At 40.3% G+C, this 20,153-nt stretch overlaps 1 protein-coding gene across 2 annotated transcripts in view; it reads left to right on the forward strand.

Annotated features, from left to right (window-relative positions):
* Positions 1 to 20,153, forward strand: part of ARID1B (AT-rich interaction domain 1B) — a 313,144-nt gene that overhangs the window by 69,942 nt on the left and 223,049 nt on the right. For both annotated transcript variants that reach the window (XM_009281433.1, XM_009281435.1), the window contains exon 4: positions 7,276 to 7,386. In XM_009281433.1, the coding sequence (XP_009279708.1) occupies positions 7,276 to 7,386 (111 nt within the window). The remainder of the gene's footprint in view (positions 1 to 7,275; positions 7,387 to 20,153) is intronic.

Here is a 20,153-nt window from a genome sequence, read left to right on the forward strand (position 1 = left end):
TGGACTGTCCGGCCTTGTAGGGTTTTTTAGGAAAAGTCCAAAAAGCTCTATAAACATGGGAAAATTAATGGAAAGAAAACACTTGTTTTACCCCTTATTTCCAAGTTATGTTTCTCAGATTACCTCTTCAGGTTCTCTCTCATCTCTTCATTCACACTGGAACTTTACATCCGTAGAACAAAAAAACTACCTTTTTTGCCTGTAAATGAAGAACGGACAGCAGTTTATCAGGCTGTGCAATGTGCAACAGTCACATTTTAATATGAACATCAAACTTGCCTATTTTTTTCATGTGGCATGTTAGAAGTATGAGAGAAGAAAACTAGAAGAAATGTCTTGTTTCTGATGAAATCCACTATTGATATGCTCTATGATCCATGGAATGCAATAGTGGCGGAAAGAGAATAGCAAGATAAGGGTTTCTGAGAATGATTTCATCCTGCATCTTGCTTAACGTGGCTCCTGGAGGCCATATAGACGAGACACATGTGAAAATGCACTAGAGCCTTTAGGAAGAGAGACCCTTCTCTCTTGTTAGTTGGCTCAGATTACCTGTTACGTGACTAGAAGCTATGCTGTCCAAACAAACAATGTTCTTCCTGTAAGATATGGGGGGCTTCTTTTTGACTGTATTTGTGTTTAAAATGCTTTCACTGCAGGGGAAAACCTTCCATAGTTAGGTAGTCTGAGTTTCTAATAAATTCCTGAGAGTTTTGATGGACTGAGCCTTAATAATATATTTGCTTACCTAAGTTAACTATCTTTTGCATCAGCTGCTGCCTACGCAGAGTATATTTTTTTTCCTTACCCCTCCAATGTCTTAAGATTTAACTGAGTTGTTATTCAGTGATAATTGTGATCCTGAAGGGAGAAAATGGTGTTCCCATTACAGATTTTTTTTTTTTTTTTAAATTAGCTTAAAAAAGAGATCTAGGAAATACTAAGTTTTCGAATGAAACTACAGATATCTTGGAAGAGAAGGTATTAATAACATTGAAGAAGATGATGAGGTATCTTACTGACAATGACTGGTCTACACCTGAGGCATCCAAACTGGCAGGTTTTCCAAATTTCTCCAGGTACATGGTAGAATTTTTCTCTGAGGAGTTAGATATGATTTCTGGATGAATTATCTCCTTTTGGAAAAGGAAAGGACTATTTTGCTTTGGCACTTCTCTGAAGCTCTTGACTCCCTCTAGTACCTGTAATGAAGATGAAGACCGAAATTAACTTGGTAAGGCAAAGTATCATCTTTGTTTCTGAGGGCACAATCCTGCCCTGGCTTGACTGCGGGGAAACGATAACCACCTGAAAGAAGAGCAGTCACTGCTTGCCAGCCCCACTGAAGCAACAGTCAACAAACAGTCAAAAAATAGCGTCAGCATGTTGAGGTAGACGCCAGCCTGTTGCTTGCTGTACTTCAGGACAGGTGCTTTCCTTGTCTCCATTCAGGTTTCCATGGTGGTGGTAGGGGGTTGGCCTGAAGTTATTTACATATTCTGGTTATAAGCAGGGTTTATTCACTTCATCACGTAAACACAGACTAGCATGTTGAAGGGGATTACCAGACTGCACTGGTAATCCACCTCCGGTGGTTAGCACTCTCTTCTTTTTTGTTGACGTAATAGGTGCTGGGACCTACCAAACAATTTTTTTCCTGCAATCACCTGTTCCCTCTGTGCAGTAAGACTTGCTTGCTGGTTTGTGCGCAATGCTCTCCAGCTGCAAGATACCAATTTCCTTTTCTTCAGGGCTTTAGGTTTTTTGTTTGTTTTGTTCTTTCCATTTCTGATTTGTAAAATTCAAGACATACATATGCATTTCTTCTTGACCCAGGATCTTCTGCAGGAGTCCATCTACATCCTGCAGGACCTCTGCAGACCATCTGCCCAGGATTCAAGCAAACCTCTTTGTTCTTTTGTCTTTAGTGGATCATTCCACACAGGGCTGCATTCTGCTGGCCGCTTGCATAAGACTCAGTGTTGCCTGTGCCCCTGGGCATAAATTTTTTTTCTGAGTGCAGCCTTACCTACAATATTCCTCTAACAGGTTGGCTGTCCTTTGTTGTCAGTTTTGTGCTGCCAGAGAGCATACAACTTGGGAGGTGACCTGTTAGGTATTAAGGTTGGGCTAGAAGTTGGCTGTATAGGGATATGTCATCATTCTGGTAAGTAATTTTTTTTTTTTATTGTAGCTTTTTACTGCAGAAGGTGGAAAGAGGGGAAATGATTTGCTATGTATTTACCTACACAGAACAACCAGATACTTGGCTAAGTGATAACAAGGAATGTCCTTCTAGAGACCCTAACATTTCACTTGCCTTCTTTCTGTTCTGTAGTATCCCTTCAGAGATGAGTAAAATAATCTTGTCTTGTAGGGCTGTATGCTCCTCTTGGCTGCTGCACTGGGTCCTGACTTCCATTCTCAAGTGGTCTGGGAAAAAAAAAATTAACATTTGTTTTCAATTTTGCTGTTGTCATATTGCTGTAGAATTCACTGCTCTCACACTTGAAGTGTTCTAAGGATCAACCAACTGAATCAAGAACATGAGCTAAAATAGTTTTTAATGAGTTTTTCAAATTGAGGTCTAGTATATTATTTTTCATAAGTTATTTTCCTTCTATTTAACCATCATGGTACTTATCTTCCTGGGTGGTCATGTGATCCCTCTGAAATTTGCTGCAGTAGAAGTGGATGAAGCCTGAATAATGTTTCTCACCCAGCCCTTCTTTAAATGTGGTTTCCCCCAAACATTAATGTTTTCACTATGTTTTCATTTTCCATTAAAAATAATTTAAACTATTTAATAATTAGATCTTATCTTCTTCAGTAGAGCTTACAACAAATGTGCATTTCATCTGCATGGTTTCAAGCATTATCAGCACTATATTCATTCAGGATTGCAGAGAACATGTAAATGTGGACAGACTTGCTTGTTTAAAACTAGGTCCAGCTAGAGAGTGAAAGCATGACACTAATTAGCATTGCACATCAAAACGGAAAAGGTTGTCTATCTGTGGCCTACTCCAAAATGGTCGCAGTGCAGTTGACTTGGCCTGCAGTTTGGTGGCTGGTGGAGCTGGGCTCGTGGCTGGTTGCACCAAAGAAGGGAAGTTTCCTTCTTTTATTCCACTCACCCAACCCTTCCCAAGGCCAGCTCTGCTCAGTAATCCATGATAAAGCTAGGGGGAAAAGGGTTATTTTTCTGGCAAGTTTTAAGTTGCACCGTTTCACGAAGTGGTCTAATAAAGACCCAACACAAACTAAGGGGGTGTGTGTCCAACTGCAAGAATTGGAGCAGGCAGGAACAAGGGGCCTTTGACTTTCTTGCAGGCTGGTACGCTGACTCAGCTGGTTGTTCGAAACCTCTGTGTTAGTGAAATCCCACACCAGAATTAGACACTTTAAAAGTCTGTAAGATGAATACAGTAACAGAGAATAAGAGGGAATAAAATATCCCGTTTCTTCCCTTACTCCTCAAACTTGAGCTCAATATACCACAATTTGCAGGGCAAGCTAAAAGTGTACATGAACAGGAGGTAAATAACTTGTCCTGGCTCTGTGGATGATAAGCAATTGGTGGTGGTTGTTACTGTTATTACCCAAACACAATAATTGTATATGGATTGATATCTGAACAGCTTATCCAATACATAGGTCTTAGGCTGTGTATATGTAGGCATAGTCCTTTTCTTTTTTTTTTTGTCTACCTGCTTCACAGTATAAATGTTTCGTGAAAACAGTCTAAACTTCAGCTAATTTGAGTATATGTTTATGACTTGCAGATTATTTGTCCCAGTGCCTTTTCTAAAATCTGATGGGGGAAACCCTGCTTTTAGTTATTTTACAACTTTGTTGACAGTTTGTGCTATAACAGCTATGATATGATTGGGTTTGTGCCAAGTTGGGAAGTTCTGAGTGGAAACTTGTAGCCTTCTGTTTATGAAAGCCTGGATTTCTCTCTTACACACATGCTCCTCTTCTATGGGAGGAAGGATTTTCTGTGATTCATAAAAAATCATAAGCTTTGCTTTGAAAGCCAATGTCACTGATGGATAAAATATTGGGAGTCAAAATAAAAAAAATCAGGGATCCCAGGAGAAGATTGAGCCCCGATATCAATGGGGGACTCTTCAGCCATGACTGTAGCACAACACGTGGTGACATGTTCCTCTTCCCCTTACGTTCCCTCTGTTCAGTCCCCAATAAATCCATTCCTAGATGCTAGAAAGAAAAATGACCTTTCCAAACTGAAACTGAGAATTGCCAATTCCGTGCATTTCTTCAGTGACAGACAACTTACCCTAATACTTCTGTCCTTATTTCTTATTTATCTCTCAAAATCTCTTGTATCTATTGTGTAATATACTGTATGTTAACAAAATTTCCTAATGCAGAACTGAAGAAAGGCAGTAGAACTGAAGAAAGGATTTTCTCCGTCTGTTTTTCAGTGAAAGTGATACTAAGCGCTATTTTGGTTATGAAGCCGACCTCTTAGTGAAATATGCTATTATTTAATTGTCATTATGTTTAGTATATAAATGGACTGTTTTTATTGGACAATGCATATGTATAAACACATAAAATTATACACACAGCCCCATGCATATTTCATCTGGGAGATTCCCATGCCTGCAACTTACTGAGAGCAAACTGATTCTTCACTTCTCAAGAGCCACTTTCCAAGTTTAGAGTGATCCAAGTATCTAAATGGCTTTACGAAGAAGATAAGAAAGAGTGTGATCTCAGTCCCGTTTGGAGTGCACAGGTATCTGCATCATAACAAACACAGATGTCTGCAGTATTTGTTTCCAAACCTCATCTAGAATTGAGCAAAAGATTTGAATTTTCCACAGTCAGAAGGGAAAGCACTATGAAAATGGTGTATTTAAAAAGGCAAAGGGTGTCATGTCCAGGTTTTTTTACGTGCTCTGCAGTGTGTGGAAAGACATTTCATAGATAGTCTTCAAATACCCAGGTAAAAGTAAATTCCATTCAACATGCAGTATTTCTCATGAGAGAGTGTGCTCTCTCTTCCCACTCACCCTCCGGTCCCCCTGGAAATTTCAGAAGGAAGCGAGGTTAAAATCTAGCAAACGTGGGAAAAACTATGTACTTTGTAAGGAATTAACGGCTCTTGATTTTTCAAAATATAAAACATGTTTTGCTTCTCAGCAAAATCCTGTAGTGTCTGTTTGGAAAAAGGAACAATTGTGTTTCTAAAATGACGTCTCCTAAATTGAATATTCCATTTATCCTTTTTCACCACTCTTGGTATTCCTGGGTGGTTTTTTGTTGTTGTTGTTTTAACAAGTGGTTCTTATTTGGTGTATTTTTTTAAGAATTAGGAAGAAGAGAGTCGAACGCTGAACTGGAAGTTGGAAGTCTGGGGTTGCTGGGTTTATTACAGAGGCCTATGCAGTGACAACCCCTAGCGTGCATGTGTGTGAGTGTGTGTGTGTGCGCGCGCGCGTTTTTAAATAAAAAGGAAAGCAGAGGTTTGCTCATTTGTTTGCCTATTGTGAAGCTGTCCTGCACCTTTCTACTCCTTTGTACTGGGGTGAAGGCTGCTGAATGGAGGCCTTGTGCCATTTGTTGATTTTAAACCTCCCTGTTAATCCACAGAAACCTGCTGGTGTGCGCAGCAGGAGAGCTGTGTGACAAGTGGAAATCTGGGCGGGGGGGAGCGCGGGGGGTCACAGGGGATAATAATCATTCAGCCATCAGCCTTTGTCACCCTTAAGCCTAATTGTTACCCTCTGCTGGTAACCACATTGAAGTGCTGGCCTTTTAAGTGTTTCTTGATTTTACTTGGCACAGGCTTAGGGATAGGATCGTTTATTGCTGGGTTTACATCGTATCAGGTTTGCTGGGGTTTGTTTTATTAGCCCTGTTGAATTTTCTCCATACCTTAAAATAATTCAGGAGAGTCCAAAGCGATGGAAGGGGCTGAACCGCACGGAACAGTGTGGTTGTTAACAAATTTCCCTCTCTCAGGAGCAGGGCTAAAAACACTGTTGTTGTCTTTCCACACGCTGAAGACAGAAAGCTTTCCTGCTCTGCAAGCCAGCTGCCTCGCCGAGTCTGTGCTTGAGCAGTAACTCCATTGATACGGACACTCGGCTGTCAGAACAGCCCTTTGTAAGCAGCAACAAGGTGATGTTCAGGCTGTGGTGGGGGGGGGCAGAGGACAGCTTCCCCTGCCCCTTCGTGCCAGGAGCGCGTGCGTGCTTTCAGGTATGTGTCAAAACTGAAGGTGTGAGGGTGGCTGAAGCAAATTGAACTGGTAGTAAACTCGGGAGGGGGAGAGGAGAATTAAACCATTTAAAAACAACAAAGAAAAACCTTTAAGGTGAGATATCTTTTCTAGCAGTCGGGAACTGGTTCTCCAGCTTTCCCTGCCAGTTACACTTGCTGAAGTCGGTATTGCACTTTCTGTTGTTTTCCGTGAAGAAGTTAGTGTAGAAGCTGCTGTAGTAGCTAAAATGAAGCCTGAATCCAAGGCTTTGCAATGGGCAAGTATCTATGCGTGTGAAGTAAGCCCATATTGTGGGATGGGGGGTGGCAAGGGGGAGGTTGTTTCGTTGCTCCCCCTGCCCCTGTGTGGTGGGTGTTGTGTTGGGCCATTACCTAAGACTGCTTGGGCTTGCATAGGGAGAAAAATCTCCAGGTTGCTGGTACAATCTTTGGAGCTACTCTTGATCAAATATGCTTTCTTTCTAACACATCGGATGCAACATGCCTCCAGCAGATGCAGCGACTGCGTTGTGTGCTACGACCTGATAGTCAGTGTTTGAAAGTTGTACCATAATAGTGATGGTAAATCCAGGGTTGTTAGGGCAGTCTGAGTACCCGGTGTGATTACAATCTTACTTTCAAGTCAGTCTTCCACCTGGCTCAGTACTTTGTCAAAAGGCTTGAGAATACATCTCAAAGTAGGTCAATGTTTTGACCACTTTGTGCTTGCTACTCTTTTACAGTAAAAGGGGGTCCTTTATTTAGCAGGTTTGTTTTTGTGTTTCCCCATGTTCCAGTAGTCAGATTCCCTGCTGCTTGTCGGCATGTCGCTCTGCTCCTTGGATTTCTTTACAAACAGCGCAGGTCACAGAAGTACCTATTTGGGCTTGATACTTCCATCAAGAAGGTATAACTAGTAAAAACTTCTGATCAAAAAACCCATCAGCACTCAGCTGTTGTATTTTCACCCTTCAGCAATGCGGATTTAATTGTAATTACTGAGTCAGGTTAATAATTCTGTTACAACTGTTATTGCAGGACATGTCTCAGGAAGGCTATGGAACCAGATCTCAACCCCCGATGGCCCCTGGAAAGCCTAACCATGAAGACTTGAATCTAATCCAGCAAGAAAGACCATCAAGCTTACCAGTAAGAAACTAATGTTTGTTTCAGTATTTTAAAATGAAATCACTTTACGTAGGATTTCATTGCATCTAGGATGAGCGGATGAGAAATATTGAAAGAAGAAGTATTGAGCAAGGTTGATCACAAACCGTTTTTAAAAATATGGTGAGAACAGACAGCTTGTATGAGTGGACTTAGCTTAGGCTTGTTCTGGTTCCAAATACCACTATTTATGCACGTCCATGTTTTGTGCTTGTGCACGTGTGTATTTGCATAGAGGAAATGGATTGGGGTTTTTTTGTTTTGTGGGTTTTTTTGTTGGTGGTGTTTTGTTTGTTTGTTTTTTTTAAGCTTTAGGAATTCCCTACTTGCACAAAACAATCTGGTGAGAAAGAGGCGTTTTTCTGTGCCCTTTTCGAAGGATTTCAGTAGATTCTGGTTTAGAATACTGCTGCCAGGAGTTATTTGCTCCAAACCCCAAGCATCAGTAATGAGTGTGACGTGTTAATTCTGCTGCTGTCTATTACTACATAAGTGTAAAAGTGGGAATGATAGTGATACTTGGGCTAGGTTGATCTTTTGGTTAGGACATTATTTTTGACTAACATGTCTTAGTTTTCTGAGCTCTGTGCATTCTGGTGTAGGAAAAACTGTGCAAATTAATATACTTTGCAAAGACACAGCAGCTACTTGCATTTTTGAAGTTCTTATTTCACTGTAATGGAGAAAGTACTCCTTAGCCTTGTCTCTGTGTGCCCCTTTTGGTTTGGGGATTTTCTTGTTTGTTGGTAGTAAAACAGCATGAGTTTAAACCGACTAGAATATGTTATAAATGATGAAAACTGTTTATAAACTATGTGACCTCTAGCTTGGAGTAATGTAATGTAAACATATAGGGTATTTCCTGCAGTTCACTGGGTACGTATTCATTTCCAGTTAGCAGAGGGATCCCTCTGAAGAGTTTACCCTATCAAGACACAAATGTATGTGTGAAATCTGGTAGTTTATTGTATATTTTACCACTGGCACATGGCACTATTGTCAACCCCTAAAAATAGGCCGATAAACATCTTTGTAGCATTTTAAAGTTGTATCTTTGGCACCTAGGAGAGTATATATGCCACAAATTCTTTACATGACGTTTGAGAGATGCATGTCTCAGGAGAAGCTATGGAAACTGGTGTGAGAAGAGATACCCATTTGCTTTGAACTAGTATTAATTTGAGTTTTTCAGGAAACCTTTTTTTAAAAGACTAATTTCTCTGAACAGGTCTCAAAAATGAATGCTGGCGATTACCTTAAAAATAGTAGCTACTGTGCACATTGAACTGTTTTGGCAACAACTACCTTCTTTAAAAAGCAGTGAAATTAAAAGGGATTTTTTACCTCCCAGTTTTTCGTGAACAGTGTTTACTAGGGTAGAGAGAAGTAAAGTTATTTATCAACTAATATTCTACTAATTTGCCTGTGGTTTTTCTTAAACAATTGCCCTACTTTAATCCATGCTCTGTCCTACCTCCATCATCATGATATCTAAGCAGAGTATTGGGTATTATCTGTGTCCCTGAGTGTTTGGTATATTTAGTAACTCATTATTATTATAGGTATGAGTAAGCTGGTAGTATTAACAGTAAATGTTAACCATTTTGGCCACATAGCTTAAACTCGAAGTTGGTTACAAATGCTGTTATTGAGACACTTGATTACTGAAAAACTTTGATACAAAACCAGAGCACACTTCATATACTCAAAAACCCTGCTGTTTGGATATGGAGGGGAATGGAAGATATTATAATTTTGTATTTTGTTTTGGTTTTGGTCTGGGGGTTTTTGTGTTTGTTTTTTTTGTTTGGTTGGCTTTTTGTTTGGTTTTTAAAAATTAAAAACAAGTGCAACCCATTGTATGTGGTGACGGTGCTTTTTCTGGTAGTGTGAGCAAACTCCCCATCATCTTACTTCCAAGGAAAATGTCTTAGAAATTAGGAGCAATCCATACCTTCAAAGTATGGTGAACATGATAAATGCTTTAATATAACTCTATTTGGGGTATGGATGGCTTGACCGTATAAACATGTTTGGTTTTGTGGGTTTTCTTTCCCTGGAGCCAAGAGTGTTCTGTATTCAGTTTTGGACTGCTTATGAAAACCCATGATCACTATCCCTTGTTTCATATTCCTAGTTATAGTGTCATTTTGGGATGCTAAATATGGCTTCTTAAGCTTGTTTTCAAGATAATGCTGTTCTTGAGGGTAGTCAGTTGTCTTTGTACAGTGAAGCTTGAAATGATAGCAGTGGTGTTACGCTTTTAATAAAATTTGGTTATGTTTTGTTTCATGGTATTCTGGTATTTATACAATTTGCCCGTTATCTTTTTATTTCTTAAGGGCATTGTGTAAAATCACAGCAGCTACACAGCGAGCTTATACAAGTGTCTAAAAACAACAAAAGAGATGTAAGACTAAATGGTGAATGGTGTTCTCTGATGTGGCTTTGAAAAAAGAGTTTCCCTTTGATGGATTTGAAGAGGAGCTGGCCACTTTCTGCAGCACTGAATGCTGGCTTGTGTCATCCTTTAGGGGAGTTTTTTCACCAGGTTTGTGTCACAGTAAGCACAGCTAAACAGCTCAATAGTTGTTCCGTTTCCTTCACACATTGTATATAAAAGTCCTGGCATGAATGTTCCCATAAAGTTCAAAGCGGACAAATTTGTAATGTGGGTTGGTAACAAATGGCTGCAAACAAAATATGGCTTTATTAGCTACTTCTAATGGCCGGTCAGATTCTATACAATGCTTGCTTTCCTTCTCCTAACTGCTCTGATATCTGGAGGGTTTGACCTGTGGGTCTCTGACCATGTGGAGTCACTGAGAGCCCAAATGAAAAGTTGCACAGAGTAGTGCTGCGAGCACTTTTGTTGGGGCCACAATTAGAAGGAAATCTCAAGCTTTTGAGAAAACATGGGAGTTGGGTACTCTGTGAAGGAAAGGAAGTCATAAACAGAAACTGTTCCCTATTAGAGTGGAGGAATAAAGGGGGAGAAGACTGAATGAAATTGTCTGGAGAACAGCTACTACAGAATGTATTTATTGAGGCTTAAGGGATAATAGCAAAATACACATTTCTGCTATTGTGAGAAAGCTAGAGCAGACTTACAGGAAAAAGCTTCCAAATGATATATCTGCAAATTTGTTGTTGCAGTAAAGGAGCTTGTCTCAGCAGTAGGCTGTGTGTGTCTATGAAGACTAATCCTTTATTTTGTCTTTAATGAGTAATTTTGTAAATGTTCATGTTGGATTGTGTTGGTAGAATGAAGAGCAGAAAACATAAATGAATTTAATTTTTTTTTTTATTGGCATGAGTATGAAAGTCATTTCAGATAGGCATTGGTGGTTTTGCTACTACTTTTTTTTGTTTTAATAAGGTCCTTTTTTTGCCCAGTGTCAGGTGTGCTTGTTTGAGGTGTGAGGTCAAATGGCCTACCCAAGGTTGCCATGCTTTTGAAACACGGGTTTCTGCTAATTTTTTCTTGTTGCAACCTACAGGTAAAGTTCTGCGGCTGCTTGAGCTGTTGTAAGCCAGGGCAGCTACAGTTCTGCTGTGTGCCCCACAGCATGCCGGCTGTGCCATCCTATCTCCTCCACTGTCATTCCTGGGACTGGCCAGTGGATTTGACTTGGGGAACAGAACCAGCTGAGAAATAATCACTCTTTATTTCTGGGTTAGTTTTTGACTGAATCACTGTGTAATTGTGTGGGCATCAGTGGTACCTCAGAAGAGGAGATGGGAATCAGTAGCTGTGATGGGAAAGGGGAGAGTGGGGACTGGAGCAGCTTTCATTTTAGCCACATCCTAAAAGACTGTATGATCTCGCTGGAAGGGTTTAAGACTGTCATGCTGTCAGCTGAGATGTGGTGGCACAGCAGATCCCAGTGTTCACAGTTGGGCCCTGCGGCAGTCACAGAGCCCCAAACAGACAGAAGACAGTTCACTTCTTTTTGTAAGGTAAGTTTTCTGCCAGTTGTTTAATGCAGTCAGTGAGTGTAAGCCCAGAGGAGTGAGCATGCATGGCTGGAGGCTGCAGGGAGGGTGGGCTTGTGGCGGCCCTCAGCTGCATTAGTGTAAACTGTAGGGAAATCATGGCCTTAGCCTTGTAACTTAGTCCAGGTTCATCTTGTGTTTACTGGAGGTCATGCAGCGTTGAAGGGGGAAGGTTGTATCTGGAGTGGAGGGAATCGGTGCTTTACTAGGTCCCTCAGAATTCTGTGTTCATGGATTAATTCTACGACATCACTTATTCACTGGGTCTTTTCATGGCGGCAGAGCAATTTCTATGCAAAAAAATAGTAGCCAGCAATGGAGGTAGAATGCCACTTGTATCTTGTGCAATGCCGTGGCCTGAGAAGTTTGTGGTTCTACAACGTCTATAGTTGTATGAGCTTCAGTGTCAGGTAGGTCTCAAATAATACATACTGTTGCTTGGACAGATAAACTTCTTAAGATGCCACTTGCCGTGTTTCATTATGCTTGGTACTGTGGAAAACAGTACATCAGCAATCCTTTCCTGATTTTATTAACTGCTTCACAGTTCTGTTTTACCTCATTTTAATGAGCCTCTAAAGGATGTTTTGAGTGCTGAACAGTCATTCCTCTGGTCGACACACCTTTTTCATTGTAGAAAGAGGGTACTAAATTAGATTTCAGAGGACCTCTGTTGAGAACTAGTAGTGAACTAAATGCAAGACCAGATAACTTGGCTTATGGAACAACATCATTTCAGATGCATCTTGATAGGTGCAGGCTGTGAGGAAAATACATGGGATGGTTTGGGAATCCACATTCCCTGTCTCACTTCTAGAATATGAAGTAGCTTGGAAAGTCATCTCGAGCAACAGTGCTCCCTTAACAAATGCATTTAATGGCTGAAGTCTTAATAGACCAGGAAAACAGTTTCCAGCATTATTTGAGAAACTGTGGTTGAGGGTTAGTAGGAGATACCTCTTCTTTTCTCAGAGGTCAAACTACTGGGACGAGGGACTCTGGTGACATTTATACAGAGCTTAGTCCAGTAAGGTCTAATCATGAGCAGGGTTCTGGGCACTACCATAATGTAAATATTAATTACCACTACAGCCCCTCTGATAAGGACAAATCAGTACTAAAGGAGAGGTAGTGCAGCAACCCTTTTTTTTTTTTTTTTTTTTAATCCTTGTTGGATTCTTTGCAGGTAAGCAAATTAGAAAGCTTGATCTAAATTTAAGTGATATTTTAAAAATCCAGAATATTGCTTCTGATTTTAGAAAGAAGGAGGGGGGAAAAAAAATCTGTAAATGGATTCTTGGTAATTCTTGGGAGGCAAATGCAGTTGCCAGTTGATAGATGCATGTGTAGTACATCACAGCAATTCTGTCCTGTAGTTACTCGCTTCTCTTCATGTCTCCATCTGAAAATAGCTGTTTGGGAGTATGTTAAACCATGAACAAGAAGGAAATGTGAGTATGTAATACTTGTGAATTAAATTTTCCATTGTTTTTACATCAAGTAGGATAAGACTGGTGTGCCTCTTTCCCACTTTCCTTTCTTTTTTCTGCAATGTTGTAAAATAACTGAATGATCTTGTTTTCCTTTGTTTGGGTCAAGAAATTTTAGCTGAAAATTGTTACTCTGTGAAAGAAGATTATTGACTCAACAAGCCTTCAATTTTCAGTGAATAACACTCCCACCCTCTAGCTTCAGGAACATGTGGTGCATGCATTCTATTTTAAAGTACAGACTGTAATTTAAAACTCAGGCAGTTTGATGCCCCACTGAACTTTGTTTAAGCCTGGAATAAAAGGAAAAAAGCTTCAAGTTGCAAAAAAGTGACTAAGCTTTCTCAAAGGCTTTTCTTAGCCATTATGCACAGAGTTGGAAAAAGTTGCTATTTTTTCCAAGTCATTTTAATTCCGGATCTAGTTGCTAGTTTGGTTTTTTTCCTTCCTCTCGCCATTCCATGTAATAAACCTGTAGCTAGAACAAGTTTCATACAACATGTATGTATAGAGATACCAAGTATATGTATTTCGGTGCGTTTCTGAGGTGCAAAACATGCTCTGTTGTTGGTGCGCATACAAATTCTGTACGTGGCCTCCCGTTTGTGTCCTGGTGTAGGTCAGAATAGTGGGTCAAATCCAGTGAGAGCCACTGCAACGCCACTGAAATCGGTGATGTTATCGGGGGGATGAACTTACACTTTGTGTGTGTCATTGAAAATCTTAGCCCAGTCAGTGTTCACGCATGTTTTACATTTGACTTCAGTGGAGCCAGGATTTCATGTAGGTGATCAAACTGATTCATTGTCCGAGAGTCAACTTGTACATTCAGTTTAAGTCCCGTTTTTGGGGAAAAGCACAATTAAAGTAGTGCAGAGCAGCCCTAGGCATATGTTGTCCATGTAGGGTTAAACTGAAACATTGAAACCAAAGTTGTTGATTCTTGAATGAGGTATACTTGCTACTAAAATTAAACTTTGTAATGTGAAGATGTGGTCTTGTTATTAATTTGTGTTTTGTGCTTTACAGGATTACTTGGTTTTGCTTGATAGATTGATCATATTTATTTAAAAACCAGTGTTAGGTTGTTATTGAAGTATAAAAACTAATTTCACTAAGTACTGTGAAAAAGATACTTGGCTATTCCATCACCTTTTCCGTTTTCAAAATACTTTACCTTTACAATGTTTACAATACCCCTGTAATAACAAAATTACTAATTTAGGATCTAAGAAAATTTACAAATGCAAAAAAAAATACTTAGTCTGACCTCTACATGAAACTTACATTGGAAACCTGCTAAGGGATTATAGATCCCAGTAGTGGTTAAGGTTGAAACTTGTATTTAAATAGGCCAATGTTGTCCTAAGTGGAATATTAAACTATTAGTAGGTTTTTTCCTGCAATGTTTTTTGAAGCCGTGAGGAGTTGTGTCAGTGTACTTTATACCTCCAAATACTGGGACAGTATTGGTGTTGATTCAAGAATTCAAGAAACTAGATTTAATTTGGGTAGTTGAAGCATTTCCGCCCCCCCCCCCCAAGCGCGGGGGGGGTGAGGCGACTGAACTGCGCTTGTGGTAGCCCCTGAACCACCAAAGCTTGCAGCTTGAAATGAGAGGCAAGCTGAAAGCCCCCAAGGTTACTTTAATATGCAAGGCTGTAAACTGTAGTAGTGCGGGTGCCTCTGCATGCATGGCTCATATGTACCTGCTGCAGGGGCAGTAACTGCACTAGCTGTCCTTTTAATCTGCTTAAATTTCCAAGTCAATGCCTTTAGGTTCTGCATTTGGGAATCTAACTCTAAAATGGTAGGGGTTTTTGGATTTGGGGATTATTTTTATTTTTTGAACATTTTACACAATGTGTGTATGTATATATATTGTGTGTATAAAAGCATGCATGTCCTATCTGCTTGGTTGTTTGTAAATTTTGAGTTGATAGCATACTATAAATTCCAAAGCTTAATATATTCACTGGTGCATGTCTTTGTTCATGCCTGTGTGAACATTGGGATTACAACGCAGAAAGTAAGACAAAAGAGTATTACTCACTTGAATACCATTTCAGGAAGTACCTGAGACACTGTAAATGTTTTTTCTTTCTTTTATTTTTACCACAAGTATTCCTGTAAGATAGGAATTTTTTTTTTCCAGAATGACTCCTTTACTTGTGCTCACCAACCATTGTGAAGTGTGACCTCAGCTTCATAACCTTGACTAAACACAGTAACTTATTCCGACCAGCAACATCTGAAGCCTAGTAGTAGATGCCTTTTCTTTTTCTTCTACCGTCCATTCCTCTTTGTTGGGAATGTGTTGGCCTCTCGTGCTATTGCTGCAACTTTCATGTAAAAAAAAAAACCACATTAGCAGTCTTTGATGTGAAGCTCGCTTCTGAGTGCTCCCGGTCAGCTTGCTGTTTCTGTGTAAGCAGATGTTTGTGCAGTCACGGTCAGTGTTAAGATTAGGCCAGGTTTCACAGTGCTTTGTTTGATTGTTTATGGTGTATCCATAATTGCTGGGGATTTTAGGTACCATCATAGTGCAAATGAGAAGTGTTTGTAATGTATTATTTGTTTTGTAGTACTACACTGGAATCCCGATAAAGTCAGTCCTGTAGCGTGTGAGACTGTTCACATGTTTTGCTTTATTTTTTTGATGTTTGAAACAGGTTTTTAAATTTCTCTCAAATGTGCTTTCTCTAAACCTAATGTCTTGTAATGCTTAAGCCTCTGAAACCTTCCATCCTTTGCTGGAGCCATACATCTTAGAGTCACTATGAAGTCTTCCCTTGAAGACAGCAATTCATGGTGGCTTTTTATAGAATACGTGCTATATTGTGCTGTATGTGAAGTGCTTCTTAAGTGTGTTACATGTAAATAGGCTTCCATTATCAATTTACCTTTAAAAAGAAAGCGCTCTCTCTCTCTCTCTCTCTCTCTGAGGGGGGTTTCTACGTTTGTCTTTGGAAGGCACTGCACTTAAACTCTTTACATCAGTTTTCCTTAACGTCATGCAGATTATTCTGTGCCATTTCCCACACAATTCCAAACACAGTTCTGCTCCCACAGGACTTTATAAAGAGGGTCCTGTTTGAATTGGCAATGTAGTTTTGGGGGGTGAAGCATCATAGTGTGTTAAAATCAAGACAGAAAAGCTGATAACATCAGCAAAAGGCTACTTTCAGTTCCCAGTGTTTAGGCTTTTGATCTTTTTCCTTCCATGCAAACAATTGCAGATGACCCTTTTAATCATCTCAACCTGTGAAATGAGACTTACAGTGTTAAATTAGAATTAGGACCTGAATTTTGAGGCACATTTGAATAATTGCATTAGTATAGGAAAATATGCCATTCTGGATCATTTATTTCACATCATAGTTAAGTGGCACGAATTTATAACTGAATGTGTGGTGTTGGGTTTTGTTTTTTTTCCCCTTCAAGGTGGAAATTCACTTAATAGTTTATCTTCCACTGTACTATTGAAGTTATCATTTTGGGAAGTAATATAGAGATAAGCATACATTAGATTTTGTATTCATATGTTTGCATGTAGTAATACATTATACATCAGTAAGCTTTAGCAAGGTTTGCTGAATACACAGTGGTGGACCTAGTTAAGAGAACAAAGCTTGTTTCATGCCATAGCATAAGGTGTACACTCACATGTACATTTATAGTATCATAGATGATTGATTTTGCCAATGCATTTTGCACAAAAGGTAATGAAATAGTTCTAAAACATTATTATTTTTGTTTCTTAAACTGCAAACTATACAATGGCCAGTGCTTGTTTTTGAAAAGTATGGAAATAAAGGAACTGGAAGTGATCTGAGATTTTTAGACTTCCTTGTTAAAATCAAAATAACTTAGCAAGATTATATAGGTAGATGAAATGGTGTATGGATTAAGTACAGACATTGGCCCTGGTGAACTAATTCATTATGGCACGGGATATAACAATGCAAACTTATCTTTTGATTTTAGACTTTTATAGTGAACGTAAAGCCTTACCAGTTTTTCCTATGATACTGCAGTGGAGATGGACGAAAACCTCCAGATTATCTCTTTCCCTTATTTAATTTACAGACCACGTCAAGATTTTAATAATAGGGCTTAATGAAAGCTTCATAAAAACCTAATTTTTTCCATCCTGTTTATTGTCTCATTAGACGCCTACATGAAAGTAGGAAAAAAGTAAAGTTGTTTAGCGCAATTTTCTTCAGAATTTATTGAAACAAGGCTGTAAAATTACAGAATCTGTTTGGGTTTGTTTTTTTTTAATAAGTAACATCTCATAGTTGTGGCTTCATTTGGATTCTCTCATAGTCCATTTTCTCTCCATCTTCATTCCTTTCCTTTGTTTTGCTTGTGCCTTTAAAGACGACTTAGGAAGACTGTATATACACACCACTGGTGCTTTTAAATGACTGCTGATTCTTCCTGCATGGCTTGTTAGACATTTTGCCCCATTGGAAATCACAGTAACAGCCTTTTTGTTCCTATTCTGAGGTATGACGAAATACAGGAATTTTTTTGGCTCTGGAAGTCTTTGGCTGCTTCTGGCCACAGGGTTATTCCGGTGCTTAGACCACAGCTCGGCGTGAGAGGGGCCATTCGGGCTACCTACAGAGTTGTCTTTCTCCTCTGCAAAGAAACAGAGGTCAGATCCTATGAAAAGCTGAGAAATGCACCCATGCACATACTCACATATACTGACAAACATTTTAGGTCTTTAATTTTTGCTGGTTAGAACCAGTGATTTCCAGTGCCTGCTTTTTAATGCCTGTATTCATAGTAGTACAGGTCAGATTGAAGTCAATCCTGTAAATCCTTTACCTTATTTTTGCCAGAAAAACAAACTTTCCCCTCCTGTGTAATAATTTTGATCACTTGACCTCCATTTCCATGGTGATGTGATCAGAGGGCTATAGTCAGCTAGCCACGCAGGCTAAGAACTATCTTTTGTCACTTACAGTGTGCAATGAAACTACAGATTTGAAGAGTAATTAAAGGACCTATAGACTGACACGTTTTTTTCCCCACCACCCACATCCATTAAAAATGTAACTTGGAAACAAAACATGTGATCAGCTATGCAAAGGGTTTTAAAAAAAATGTTTGTTTAAAAGAACAAACAACAAAAAACCCAACCTCCTCCTTTAGTCTTTAACTTTTAAAATTATTACTTTTCCAGCAGTCTAAGACATTCTGTGTACCCTTCTGTGTATATTTGAATTTCCCACAGACTCCTGGTTCCTGTGTGCTTAGATGACATGGACTCAGTTTTGTCAAAAGCTGAATTTTGTAGCCCACAGAACTCATACATTCATGATTAAACAAGTGCAGATCGGGCAGCTAATGCACCTCCAAGTTCAGTCTGGGGTTATTGGTCCAGGGTCATGCACAGGATCCAGCTCGTGCTTGTGAGCAGTATGTACTTCCCAGTCTTGTCAGGGTGAGTGACAAAACCTAACAGCAACTGCTGGCCCGTGTTGCGCCTTGGACCAGGAGAACATGGTTCAGGGACACAGTGTGGTGGCATGTGCTGCTGCTCGCCCAGCAGCGCCTGCGACCCAGCCAGCTAAAGGACTGGCATGTAATCTTAGACTGAAGCGTGTGCATGGGTGGTGTGTTCATGTTTGCTGGCTAACTAGTATGCTTTGTACTGCTATATTTGGGGTTTAGGTCTCCGGACGCTTCTGGGCCCTGTCAGGTGGGAAGGTGCCTTTCTGGTAAGGATATGAAAGCTCATGGTACTTCATGACCTGGCGAGAGGGAAACAAAGCATCTCAATTTCTGCAGAACAGGGTTATTTTTCCTTCAGACTAGGTAATAACCAAGTTATGGATTTAATGCCATTTAGATTATATATATATATCTTTGTATATATTAACATTAAAAAAATACTTCAATGTGTTGGGTTGTTCAAGGATCTGTCTTTTCTGCAGCTCCTCTCTCTCTTCTGTAAGGGGTTCACAGGGTAACCCAACTTTAGTAAACTGAAAGGGAGTGTATTCCTTTTATCTTGGTTTTGGCACACGGTTGTGATGCTGTGGGAAATGTGGCACCTAGCAGAAGCTCCCTTCCGAAGACTCGGTGAAGCAGATTTAAAAACCAAAATGCATCTGAGCTTGAATTCGTGGCTCCCTGGGCAGCACACCGTACTACTGCTAGACTACAAGGCCCGCTCTATAGATTGATTTCTAAGTGGGTATTTTTGTCACACTTAATAAGAGCATATTGATGAGACAACGGTGTATAAGCTAAGTTAATGTCTGCTTTTTCTGCGCTACTATTACTCTTTATTGCCAGTATCCACATAGTGGCAAAACTTGAAAGTGAGCTTTCTCCTTCCCTGTGAGGGTTTTCTCCACTGAACCAATCTTGCAAGGATCCCTACTCTTTCCATGTAGGATGAAAAAGCGAAAACGACTTTTGTTGTTGTTGTTGTTGTTGGAATGACACTGGTTAATTACAAGCGTGTTGATTTAGCAAGCTCAGGTTCTCCCTCGCCCTGGCCGGGCGAAGGGGCTCGGCCTCCTCAGCCACCCGCTCCCCGCTCGGAGAGGCGCCTGGCAAAGGCAGCGGTAGGAGCTCTACGAGGTGGTTTAGCGAGGCCCCGGGAGCCATCATCCTGCTCCGCAGCCCCGCGGACTTGACGGAGGGGAAGGGCGGTGGGCGCCGTTCCCGCTGTTGCCGGGCGCGAAGCGAAAGCGGGCGGGCAGTGCCCCGCGCTCTGCGCCTTCCCAGAAAGCTCTCACCGCTCCCTCTGGCTGCTGGAAGTCTGAAATTACATCTTTGTCTTTGAAGTCGGGCGCACTGTTAGCGTCGCCATGGCGACGGGGCGGGTAATGGCCTCCGCCGAGCGGAGGCTGGTATTTAGCGCTGAGCGCGGCCCTGCACAAGGCCTCGCTCTCCAGAGCGGTTACTGAACTGTCCCCTGTTAGAAAATGTTTAAAAATTGCGTTTTTACATGGCCTTACCAGATTAATAGTCATGGTTTATTTCATTTTAACTGCAAGGATAAAAGCATTATTCCATTAAATGGGTAGCTTTTTTCCCCCCTCCTTTGGTTTATGCATTATTAACACAAGCTTTCCTGTTTTGCTTGTAACATTTTATAGGCTCTTTCAAACATGTAGTCAGATTTGCTCTGTTGCTCTTTTATTTTTCAGGACTTAACCCTTTCTGTCCTTGATCGTACCTTCAGAAACTTGGAGGGAAGCCTTAAGCAGTTCTGGCAGCTCCCATTTAACAAGT

The sequence above is a fragment of the Aptenodytes forsteri genome, unplaced genomic scaffold (assembly GCF_000699145.1).
Source record: "Aptenodytes forsteri isolate BGI_AS27 unplaced genomic scaffold, ASM69914v1 Scaffold82, whole genome shotgun sequence".
In the NCBI taxonomy this organism is placed as follows: domain Eukaryota; kingdom Metazoa; phylum Chordata; class Aves; order Sphenisciformes; family Spheniscidae; genus Aptenodytes; species Aptenodytes forsteri.